The following is a 12421-nucleotide window of genomic DNA, read 5'->3' as shown; positions in this document are numbered from 1 at the left end:
TACCAAAGCTGACCTGATGGACGCTGGTACTGATGCTATGGATGTACTAATGGGCAGAGTCATACCTGTTCAAACTGGGCCTCATTGGAGTAGTCAACAGGTCTGAAGAGTTTACTGTTTACTGTACTGAACATACTATGACATTAGGCTATCTATTATTCAGACCAGAGATGAGTGTGTGATAATAGAGTCAGTAGAGTTTAGTGTGCTATGATACATTTTTAATGCAGTTACTGTATCATTATCTATTGTTTATATTGATTCATCACTCTGTGGGTTTTTTTTACTATCAGATATGATGAAATGATCCACCTTCCTTTATATGCAGTTCAATACGATGAACATCAGTCAGAATTGTCATGACATATACATAATGTAAGATGGTCGCTGTTACTAATTTTCTTATTGCAGCCACTAAAAATATCAGTGTTGTGTTGTTTGAAATTGAACTTTTAGGAGCCAGTGGACATCAACAATAAAAAATCTGTGGCTGATGCCATTCGAGACGAACATGCTTTTCTGCAGAAGAAATATCCGTCTCTCGCCAACAGAAATGGAACCAAATACCTGGCAAGGACGCTTAACAGGTAAATGTAATAACAATCGTTACCATGACAAAATACATATGATTTGAAAGCCACAAAAGCCTCTTGCTTCTATCACTCTAAACCATATTGAGAACAGTTGATTAAAAAAAAAAAACAGAAACAGAAAAGTCAAATTAAAAGAAGGAAATAAACACTATAAAAACATTTTCAACATGTTTGTGCTTCTCTAAATTTATTTCACTACTACTTATACCAGCTCAGATTTTGTGACCATACATTTTTAAGAGTGATATTTCAGAAGAGAGCAAACTGTGATCAGAATGGTTCAAGAATAGTTTTATTTTGGTAATGTCTTTTTCAAGTGAAAAATCTAAATAAAAATCAATTTAAAAAAAACATGGTATTTAAATTGTTTCTAGAACAGTGACTGCAAAAAGTAAGATGTGACACATATACAGTGCATCTGAGGTAAATTTAGAATGTAACAGCAAATGGCCTGAATGCTTATGTACAGTATATCCATGTCATATTTCAGTTTTTCCTTTTTAATAAATTAATAAAAAAATTCAAAAATTCTGTTGAGTGAAGATTGATGAGGAAAACATACTCTAAATGATTTTAGCATGAGGCTTCAATATAACAAAATGTGAAAAAAGTCTGAATACTTTCTGAATGCACTGTATAGACATAGATTTAACAGAAGGACACGTGAAATTATGTCAGCATTAGTATGTTGAATGTGAGGAGCAGGCCTGGCAATAATCAGCCGTCAGAGGAATTGCTCGTGTCTGCCATTTAGACAATAGCCATTTAATTTGACTATAATTTACATATCTGCATAAAAAAACAGAACCTTCTGCCCTTTGCTGTCATAATGTCAGGTTACTGATGCATCACATCCGAGACTGTCTCCCTGAGCTGAAGACACGGATCAACGTCCTGGCAGCCCAGTACCAGTCCCTGCTCAGCAGCTACGGAGAACCTGTCGAGGACCAAAGTGCCACCTTGCTCCAGCTTATCACCAAGTTCGCCACAGAGTACTGCAACACCATCGAGGGCACGGCCAAATACATAGAGACAGCAGAACTGTGAGTAGCGGTGCCTCTCCTCCTCTCGGCCACATGGTGATGCTGTTGGTCCAGAGCAGTGAAAATGAGCAAAACAACTGCATTGGTTTCATCATTTAATATGACACAACTTGTAAGTTGAAGCACGCACAGCCTCTGTGAAGGAAGAGCTGACAGGAGAGGAGGCCACGGAGTTCACATCACAGCTAATATCCCCCTGCTGCTATTTTTCAGGTGCGGTGGAGCCAGGATTTGTTACATATTCCACGAGACTTTTGGCAGAACATTGGAGTCTGTGGATCCACTGGGAGGACTCAGCACCATAGATATCCTAACAGCCATAAGGAACGCAACAGTGAGTGCTGCTGCATTATTTCATAAATGTGATATCATTAGTGTCACTGCATTTTCTCCTCTCATCTTTGTGAGCTATTGTAAACCAACAAAACATGACCTTTTCTGTAAGATATAGCCTATTCTTGTTCTTTTGTTGTTTGCTCTCTTTGCTAACAAAAGTTGCTCTGGGTAAATGCTAACCTGTAGCTCCCCCCTGTCCCCACATCAGGGCCCACGTCCATCCCTGTTTGTGCCTGAGGTATCCTTTGAGCTGTTGGTGAAGAAGCAGGTGAAACGCCTGGAGGAGCCCAGTTTGCGCTGCGTGGAGCTGGTCCACGAGGAGATGCAGAGGATCATCCAGCACTGCAGCAACTACAGCACACAGGTAATGAGCTCCGCTCACATCTTCTCCGTCAAAGAAGGGAACTCATGTATTTACCTTTCCCTCACATGCAGGCATTCACATTCATATTGTTTTGTTCTGCAGGAGCTGCAGAGGTTCCCTAAGCTACATGAGGCCATTGTGGAAGTGGTCACCTCCCTCCTGAGGAAGAGACTGCCTATCACCAATGAAATGGTACCTCTGCATTTGTGCTTTCATCCTCTGCTGTCACGATCAGTCATTATGAGTGTTGATGTGTTTCAGCAAAAGGCTGAACTGATAGACTGAAGGTGTTCTCCTTTCTTGTCATAGGTCCACAACTTGGTTGCAATTGAGCTGGCCTACATCAACACCAAACATCCAGACTTTGCAGATGCTTGTGGGGTCATGAATAACAATATAGAGGTCAGTACTCACATTAAATACGCTAAAATGCAAATATTTTCATGGCAGAATAAAGAGGTGAAAACCTGATATTGCTTTCTGTTGGCCTGGGATTATATCTTATGTAATGTATATATATTAATATCTTTAGGTGTATAAAAAGTATTAAATGTTTCACTCAGAATGTATGGAAGTAAATAAAAGCCAAAATATTTTATTTTGAAAACCATCTATTTGAATTAATGTCAGTTAATTTCCCATCTTTGTAGCTAATATCAGGTTTTACAATTTCAAACACCTGATTTCAAGCAGTTTTTGTGGTTCACAAATTTTGCTAAAAAAATTTGCGAGTGTCAAACATTTTATTGAAGTTGCTCCAGTTCTGTCATTTTCATTTTGGTTGTAATTTGGTTTCTGAATTTCACCAGTCCAACCTGACCGACCAATTTTTAGAGCAGATTGAATACAATCAGTTTAATACTGGACATCTAAATTGACATATTTAATGTTTTTAAATTTCAATATTAAATATTCAGAGGTGATTTAATGACACAAGCACAGAAACTTTATTTTATCTATTAGAATTTTTATTATTTGGGAAATTATTAGCGTGTTATCAGAGTCTGTTAAAAGGTACATGTAGCATTTAAATATATATAATATATATCATACTGAACACAGAAAAAGGTTTACTCTGTTAAATGATGAAATGTAGCAGAATGGTTGGTAGAACTTAAAACATTTCTTCAAGAAGTAGAATAACTTCTTTCATCATGCGTTTTCCAGTAAATTATCTTCCATACTTTCCGAGGATGTGTTGAAGTTTAAGTAATTTTGCCAAAACCAGCAACTGTACCAACATCTGTTTTTGTGTGTTGTAGGAGCAAAGGAGAAACAGGATGAGAGAGCTGCCTACTGCAGTGCCCAGGGATAAGGTAAAAGAAACAGCCTTATTTGAAAATATAATAACAGAAGCCTATGTGTTCTAATATTTTCAGTGTCCCCAGTATAAAGGGGTTCTGTGCAGTGTTAATCACTCATAGCACTACAGGACGAGGATCTGTGAACCAAATGCTTCGGATAGTTTCCATCGAGGAATTTTATCCCACATCTCCTCCTCTCTTTCTCAGAGCGTCTCTTCTCCTAGCCTCCAATGACTTTTGACAGCCAGCCTCCTTTCCTCTGTCTTTCCACATTTCCTTTCAGTGTTTTTTTTCTCTCTCTCTCCATTCCTGCTCTCATATTCCTGCTAGTCTGTTGGCAAAGGCCCGCCTGGCCCAACTGTGGTTTCTGGCGAGCCCCCTGCGTCTGGAGCAGACATGGACGGTGCCAAGGTGGGCACGTACGCAGCTCGCTGGCTCTATGCCTGACTGGCTGTGCGGCTGGTGGTGGGGCATGGATGAATGGATGGATGGTTGATGGATGGATGGATGGATGGATGGTTGATGGATGGATGGGCATGGGCTGCTGGCATGCACTCTGATCTTTGTCTGCTGATGCCGTGCTGTTGGTTTGCTCCCCCCCCCCAGCCTGTGTGGACTTGCACTAACAACTGTTACGTTTTCTGCAGTGTCTTTCTCCAAAGCTGGTCCACCTGTCTCACCAAAAAATGCCTTCTCCCCCCTCCCTCTCCTTTTCCAGTGTTTTAATACTTTGGTTGCTCTGTCTTTTGTTCCTACTAAAGAGGAGTTGTGTGACAGTTGAAATTCTTCCTTTGTGCATCATTTATCTCAGCCTTTTTTGGCTGGAAAGTGCATACTGCAGGAGAATGACAACAGGCTTCACTGTGCCCAGTTTTTAAATGTTTAGCTTCAAGTTTCAAGTTCCTTTGTGTACATGCCTGTTTGACTTGTGGTTACAGTATTGCATATGACCCGGTCAAGGTTATTATGCTACATACCCTAACCACCCTCTCCCTGTGAACCCTGATGACAAGCGAAGGGTGCTGTTCTAATGAGTTAGTGGCTGAGGTGGTGTGATGATAGTTTGTCTTTCTTCATTTTTCTTCTCCTTCGGTTCCTCAGGCCCCAGCAGCTGGACCTCAGGGCGAGCAGGACGGCACAGGGAACTGGAGGGGGATGCTGAAGAAAGGAGAGGAAGCCCCAGGCTCTGGTCCCGGGAGCCCACTCAAAGGAGCTGTCAACCTACTTGATGTGGTAGCTAAACATTAGCCTATCAGCACGCCACAGTGAGAAGAGTATTTGTCGGTGACCAACTGATTAAAACGCTCTCCCTCCTTTCCCCCTCCAGCCTGTGCCAGTCGCCAGGAAGCTGTCATCACGTGAGCAGCGGGACTGTGAGGTCATCGAACGCCTCATCAAGTCTTACTTCCTCATTGTCCGCAAGAATATCCAGGACAGGTAGGCCAACCAACTCCTTTTATAAAGGATAAGTCTGATGATTTTCTATAATGTTGTTGATATTGATGAACCAATGACGTATGGGTCCTACTAAGGAGTATTGTCTGTACAGATGAAGTCTGATATATTACATTGGTAGGAACAGATGGGCTACGAGCTACAGGCAGGGTAGGGAAATTAAAAGTATTGAGATGAACTAACATGTTGGTTTTGGTCTTTTCATGTGATGCATTTATAATAACAAAAGTACAGACCATTGCAAGTCTTTTCCTTTAAAATGTCTCCCCTTCCATATTTTCCAACTATGGGTAAAACTTGTAGACCTGAAATTGACCCAACATCTAAAATAAATCATCTAAAAATAAATTTTTGCCATATTGTTGGGGTCCCGTAGAGCTCAATAGGGTTACATATCTCGTATTTAGCTTGTATTTAACTCAACTCGATACTTCGTCAGGCACGGCCATCTGGTGGGTCAAACTTCAGCCCTTCCATCTGGGGGACAACGCAATCACCAGGCCATCTTGACGCCTTGTTCTCAACCATCTGTTCAGTTTGATTCCTCTCTCCCTCTATCTGCCGCAGTGTGCCAAAGGCAGTGATGCACTTCCTGGTCAACCATGTGAAGGACAGCCTCCAGAGCGAGCTTGTTGGCCAGCTGTATAAATCTGGCCTCCTCAATGATCTGCTGACTGAGTCGGAGGATATGGCCCAGCGGCGCAAGGAAGCCGCGGACATGCTACAGGTAACACACTCCACCTTGTAGCGAATAGTTTTCCCTGATGGATTGAAGCTCCTTTATCCATCATTTTAACATGTTTTTATTTTCTTTTATATCTTGTACACAGGCATTGCAGAAAGCCAGCCAGGTGATTGCTGAGATCCGGGAAACACATCTGTGGTGAAAAATAAACAAAGGGAGCTGAACCTGATCAGTTATCTCATCGCCATGCCCAAAGGACCGATGCTCCAGTTACTCATGTCTGAACTTGAAGTTTTGGATGTGCAACCATGAAAATGCACTGTTCTGATCCCTGCTCAGGCGTACAGTAGGTATCATTTTGGTTCACAAACTACCTGAAAGAAATGTAACTTAATTGAAGTTGTTTATTTAAAATGCTTGGTGTTGTCTTGATTATATGAAAATGCACTGCCTCTGTTCGCTAAGATTCACGTTAAGATTTTAGAAACTATAATTGCCACCCACTGCTCCTGAAGGAATCGAGGTTGCAGCCAAAGGCAAAGCACTTTTCATTTTTGACGGACTGTGGTTAACCAGTATGGAAATGGACTTTTGTGTTAAGTAGAAATGAAAGTTTTGATGGCATTTTGGCAGCTCCACAATGCATTCTGAAAAATGTTTTGGCTCTATGGTTATAAAAAAAAAAAATACTATACAGCCCCTCATCTGCAACCTTTTCATTCAGGAGTAGCTGTCATGTGTCAGAAAACCGTGGACCCTCAGAAGTCATAGTGTAATAATACAGCAGGGATTGGTTCACTGAATTACCATACATATGTCACTCCTGACTTACAGCAAATGTTATTCCTCATACCTGTGTACATACTCCACTTTATTTTTTGCACTGTTGTCACCACACTGTACTGTATAGAGAGGCCATCATCTTGACACTGTATTGCCAAAATCTTTATTTATTAATCTGTTATTTAAGTGTGTGGATAATGTTCTGAGCACTATTGCAGCCTGCTGTGGTAGGTCATTTAATCATGTTTACATATCGCTGCCTACATGTGAAATTTATAGTGCACTGTGGTTCTGTGTGTATGGTTCCCAAAAGAAAGAATAAATAGAGGTTTTTATTGCCACTTGAGTGATTTAGCTTCATATGTGGGGACAGTTGGGATTGGTGGAAAGATGTTTCTGAGGTGAGATAATTCGAACGTAAACCACACAAACAGGCACGACGTGACTCAAAAGCACAAGTTTCTTTATTGTTTGTGTACGTCAAGCTCTTGCAACGCTGTGTCTTTGTTAAAGTGAACATTAATGTCATCTGATTCAATAGTGCTGCTCATTTTCCGACGTCTCCTCAGAGAACTCCTGCTGAGGTCCTCCTCTATCTCAGCCTGCCCTTGCCCTTGCCTCTTCCTTTGGCGCTGTGGAGTCACAGACAAAAATCGTTTAACAATTAAGTGTGTATGCATAAATGCAAATTAAGTTCGTTGTTACAGTTTCAGGTGTGCCCCTGGCAATACGGTACAGATGCCCAGTGTTCATAATTTATTAAATAATCCTATTAAACAACTTCATTGTTATATTTCATATTGTCTTATTTATTTAAATTTGAAGGCTACTTACAATTACGACCTAAGTTTTTTCTCCTCACTCTAGGAGTACAGGCATGTTTTTCTGGCTAAATCCTTTTTTCATTTAACAAAAGTCCTCAAATGTTAAATGTTCTCAGGCTGCTGTACAAGGACATTTCTGAAATTAAATAATCTAAAATGGAGAAATTCTGATTTAAATTCGGAACTAATGGATCAAAGAATAAATAAATGGTTTTTGACATTTGTGGCTTCAGATTAACTTCAGTCACTACCAAAGAAGCATTACCCAGACCTCTGTGTGAATGACATCACCTGCCAGTACACATTCTCGTCTGAATATAGACAGATTTTTCTTCAAGTGTAACATTTCATCAATATATGTAGTGCCCCATAAGTACTCTAGTGTTCATTAAGAAAATGACATTGGCATAGAAGAGAGTGAACTGGAGTGGAGGGATAATTGAGGAGAGGGCAAACACCAAAGCATCATGCAATTAGAGGGCAAAGCACACAATTTCACACAGAACACAGATGGCAAATGAAGATTGTGTTCTCAACAACCTTACCTTTGATACGCTGTCTTTGTTGTCTTTTTTTGCACCTTTGCCAATAAGATCTGATACAACCACAGTTTAATGTACCAGATAATCGACTTGAAAAGCAGGGTGTAAACACTTACCACAAAATTCAACACAGATGTCTTGTTTGCTTTCTGCCTTAAACTTTTATGTACTAAACTTTTCAAGAGACCGTTTTCCCAAGAATGGCCGTGCAGATCGATTTACATTTCAAAATTTGGAACTGATACTGATACATGAAGTATTGAGCGTCTGAGGCTTTGTCATCTCGCAGGACAAATGGCTGATGTGGGAATCCAGTCTGTCTGGTTTTTGGATGTTCGTTCAAACCACCAGAGCTTCTTTATTTTATCAATTTCAAAGCTCAAATGTAACTGCGCATCAGTACCACAATGTTTTCAGCCAGCTTAGAATAAGACATAAAGAGGGATGCTTAGTAATAGATGAATGGAAAAGAGTTGCTACATTAGTTAAGAGAATAAGGAATACTAAGGAAAGTATAATCCAGTGGAGAATAGTTTAAAAAAAAGTAGTAATAAAATGCTGCATTCATTCCCAAAAAAAGAACAAGCCATTACACAAGAACTTTAAAAAAAGAGAACAGAATTTCTACTACTGGGGTGATCTTTTCCATGGCTGTCTCAAACAGGTAAAAATCTGAACGTTTTTTTAACTTGTTTACAGCCTAAGAAGAGTTAGACCTGCACTGTACAAAGTTAGAAATATGTTTACTACACTATATTCACTATGTTAATCTACAGTACGCTCACAACTCACTCAGAAAAAACTGCATCACATGTTCCCACTTTATATTAAGTAGGGTGATGTGACTTTAAAAGGCCTTGGGTATAAGAGATAATGTAACACTGAACTGAAGATCTGAAAATTACAGTCTTATTTACCTGTAAAGCAGTGAAAGAAAGAGTTTAAATGTGTTCTAGGATAGCGATAGCTATGCATAAAATATCAAAATCAGCTTTAAAGAATAGATTTTGCCAGAAAAATGGTCTGACTAAATATATCCCGAGGCTCTTTAAATGAGAACCAGCTCAATACTAGATCAGTGGCTTTTAGGAAAAAGACTGAGCACTGATTTGAACTACACCTCAGATTTCCTGAAAAATCTGAGGTGTGGTTCAAAGGTGGCTGCTACCTACCTTTGGTGGTCCTGAATGCGAGCCTGGAGCAGATTGATCTGTGGGTGACAAACATGGAGGACGGACTAAGGACACAAACAACAGTAGAGACAGCCGGACACTAGCTGAGCCAAAGAGCGGACCTCGTGGTCCTAAAGAGGGGCAGAGCAAGACATATTCACCTGACATGCAGAGAATTTCATCTGCAGATGGGGACTCACCTCTAGTCTTCCTGACTGAGCTATCAGTCAACTAAATCCCAAAGGGTTGGCCACAGACGCTCAGAACTACAATGTTTTTTATAACGTTCTGGTTGTGCTTGCATCATGAGCAGTCAAAATGTCCCTTACAGCTACAACTGAGGGATGAGACACTGTCAGAGAAATGTCACTGAGATCAAATTATAGCTGTCAAAAGTTGGAAAGAAAGTACAACAGCTGAAATAATGTTCTAGAGACACAGGGATTCAGATTTTAAACAGTGTATACACTATACTATGACTTTTTTATGCCTTACTATATACTACGACATTTTTTTCCTTATTCTACCATGATGTTTTTATGCCTTACTATATGATGTCGTTTCTATGAGTTTTTATTCCTTATTATACTATGAGGATTTTATGCTTTTTTACTAACAATACTATGACATTTTTATGTCTTTTTATGCCTTACTATATGATGTCATTTTATGCCCTACTATTCTATTACGCTTTTATGCCTTACTATACTGTCGTATTTGAGTTTTTATGCCTTACTAAACTATGACGCTTTTATGCTTTAATATACTATGTCGTTTATATGCCTTTTTATGCCTTACTATACTATGACATTTCTATGACGTTTTTATGCCTTAATATACCATGTTGTTTGATATCTGACCATACTATGACGTTTTTATGACCTTTTATGCCTTATTATTTTATGTTTTTTTCTGACATTTTATGCGTCACTATACGATGACATTTTTATGACTTCATATACTGTAATGTTTTTATGAGCTTTTATGCCATACTATGTCTTTTATATATCTTTTTGGGCCTAACTATACTATGACTTTTTTGGCATTTTTATGCCTTACTATGCAATGTCGTTTGATGTCTCACCATATTACGATGTTTTTATGACCTTTTATGCAATAATATACTATCATGTTTTTTTACTTTTTATGCCATACTATACTATGATGTTTTTTTGCATTTTTATGCCTTACTATATAGTTTCGTCTTATGCCTTGCCATACTATGACGTTTTCATGACCTTTTATACCTTAATATACTATCATGTTTTTTTGACTTTTTATGCCATACTATACTATGATGTTTTTTGGCATTTTTATGCCTTACTATGCTATGTCGTTTGATGCCTCACCATACTACGATTATATTATGACCATTTATGCCTTTATATACTATGATGTTTTTTTGACTTTTTTTGCCATACTATACTATGATGTTTTTTAGAATTTTTATGCCTTACTATGCTATGTTGTTTGATGTCTCACCATACTACGATGTTTTTATGACCTTTTATGCCTTAATATACCATCATGATTTTTTGACTTTTTATGCCATACTATACTATGACGTTTTTTGACTTTTTTTGCCATACTATACTATGATGTTTTTTGGCATTTTTATGCCTTACTATGCTGTATCGTTAGATGCCTCACCATACTACGATGATATTATGACCATTTATGCCTTAATATACCATCATGATTTTTTTGACTTTTTATGCCATACTATACTATGACGTTTTTTGACTTTTATTGCCATACTATACTATGATGTTTTTGGCATTTTTTGCCATACCATACTATGATGTTTTTTGGCATTTTCATGCCTTACTATGCTATGTCGTTTGATGTCTCACCATACTACGATGATATTATGACCATTTATGCCTTAATATACCATCATGATTTTTTTGACTTTTTATGCCATACTATACTATGACGTTTTTTGACTTTTATTGCCATACTATACTATGATGTTTTTGGCATTTTTTGCCATACCATACTATGATGTTTTTTGGCATTTTCATGCCTTACTATGCTATGTCGTTTGATGCCTCACAATACTACGATGATATTATGATCTTACAGGCCTTAATATAATATCACGTGTTTTTGACTTTTTATGACATACTATACTATGATGTTTTTTGGCATTTTTATGCCTTACTATGCTATGTCGTTTGATGCTTCATCATACTACGATGATATTATGACCATTTATGCCTCAATATACTATCATGTCTCTTTGACTTTTTATGCCATATTATACTATGATTATTTTTGCCATACTATACTATGATGTTTTTTGGCATTTTTATGCCTTACTATGCTATGTCGTTTGGTGCCTCGCCATACTACGATGATATTATGACCTTTTATGCCTTAATATACCATAATGAATTTTTTGACTTTTTTTGCCATACTATACTATGATGTTTTTTGCATTTTTATGCCTTACTATATAGTTTCGTCTTATTCCTTGCCATACTATGACTTTTTTGGCATTTTTATGCCTTACTATGCTATGTCGTTTGATGCCTCACCATACTATGATATTTTTATGACTTTTAATGCATTAATATACTATGCTTTTTTCACATTTTATGCCATTGTATACTACTTTTTTGGCATTTTTATGCCTCACTGTACTATGTAATTTATATGAGTTATTATTCCTTAATAAACTGTCATTTTGGTGAGTTTTTATGCTTTACTATACTATATCGTTTAGATGCCTTTTTATGCTTCACTGTACTATGTCATTCATATCAGTTTTTATGCCTTAATAAACTGTCGTTTTTATGAGTTTTTGTGCTTTACTGTGTCGTTTATATAGCTTATTGGGCTTTACTATAATATGCCGTTTATATGCCATACTATACTATGATGTTTTTTGGCATATTTATACCTTACTATATCATTTTGTTTTCATGCCCTTTTATGCCTTAATATACTATCATGTTTTGTTGCCCTTTTATGCCATACTATACTATGATGTTTTTTGGCATATTTATACCTTACTATATCATTTTGTTTTCATGACCTTTTATGCCTTAATATACTATCATGTTTTGTTGACCTTTTATGCCATACTATACCATAACGTTTTTTGGCATTTTTAAACCATTGTATGCTAAGACGTTTTTTGGCATTTTTATGCCTAACTATGCTATGTCGTTTGATGTTTCACCATACTACGATGTTTTTATGACCTTTTATGCATTATTATACTATCATGTTTTTTTGACTTTTTATGCCATACTATACTATGACGTTTTTTGACTTTTTTTGCCATACTATACTATGATGTTTTTTGGCATTTT

The 12421-nt window shown here is 37.8% G+C and overlaps 2 protein-coding genes across 4 annotated transcripts in view; one reads left to right on the top strand and one right to left on the bottom strand.

The window, feature by feature from the left end:
- LOC111224532 (dynamin-1-like protein) overlaps nucleotides 1-7337 on the top strand; it is an 11838-nt gene extending 4501 nt beyond the window's left edge. The window contains exons 9-19 of one of the 2 annotated variants that reach the window (XM_022749065.1): nucleotides 1430-1636; nucleotides 1850-1970; nucleotides 2181-2336; nucleotides 2439-2528; nucleotides 2646-2738; nucleotides 3599-3652; nucleotides 3971-4051; nucleotides 4742-4873; nucleotides 4968-5077; nucleotides 5663-5822; nucleotides 5926-7337. In XM_022749065.1, the coding sequence (XP_022604786.1) occupies nucleotides 1430-1636; nucleotides 1850-1970; nucleotides 2181-2336; nucleotides 2439-2528; nucleotides 2646-2738; nucleotides 3599-3652; nucleotides 3971-4051; nucleotides 4742-4873; nucleotides 4968-5077; nucleotides 5663-5822; nucleotides 5926-5982 (1261 nt within the window). In that variant the 3' untranslated portion in view covers nucleotides 5983-7337. The remainder of the gene's footprint in view (nucleotides 1-1429; nucleotides 1637-1849; nucleotides 1971-2180; nucleotides 2337-2438; nucleotides 2529-2645; nucleotides 2739-3598; nucleotides 3653-3970; nucleotides 4052-4741; nucleotides 4874-4967; nucleotides 5078-5662; nucleotides 5823-5925) is intronic. The other variant, XM_022749066.1, reaches the window with a different exon arrangement.
- LOC111224534 (troponin T, cardiac muscle isoforms-like) overlaps nucleotides 7142-12421 on the bottom strand; it is a 25962-nt gene continuing 20682 nt past the window's right edge. For both annotated transcript variants that reach the window (XM_022749067.1, XM_022749068.1), the window contains 2 exons: nucleotides 9102-9139; nucleotides 7142-7195 (listed from right to left, as the gene is read on the bottom strand). In XM_022749067.1, the coding sequence (XP_022604788.1) occupies nucleotides 7161-7195; nucleotides 9102-9139 (73 nt within the window). In that variant the 3' untranslated portion in view covers nucleotides 7142-7160. The remainder of the gene's footprint in view (nucleotides 7196-9101; nucleotides 9140-12421) is intronic.

This window comes from Seriola dumerili, unplaced genomic scaffold, assembly GCF_002260705.1.
Source record: "Seriola dumerili isolate Sdu_G_001 unplaced genomic scaffold, Sdu_1.0 BDQW01000138.1, whole genome shotgun sequence".
NCBI classification, from domain to species: domain Eukaryota; kingdom Metazoa; phylum Chordata; class Actinopteri; order Carangiformes; family Carangidae; genus Seriola; species Seriola dumerili.
Note: the sequence above shows the minus strand (reverse complement) of the source record. Positions and strands in the feature narration are given on the sequence as shown.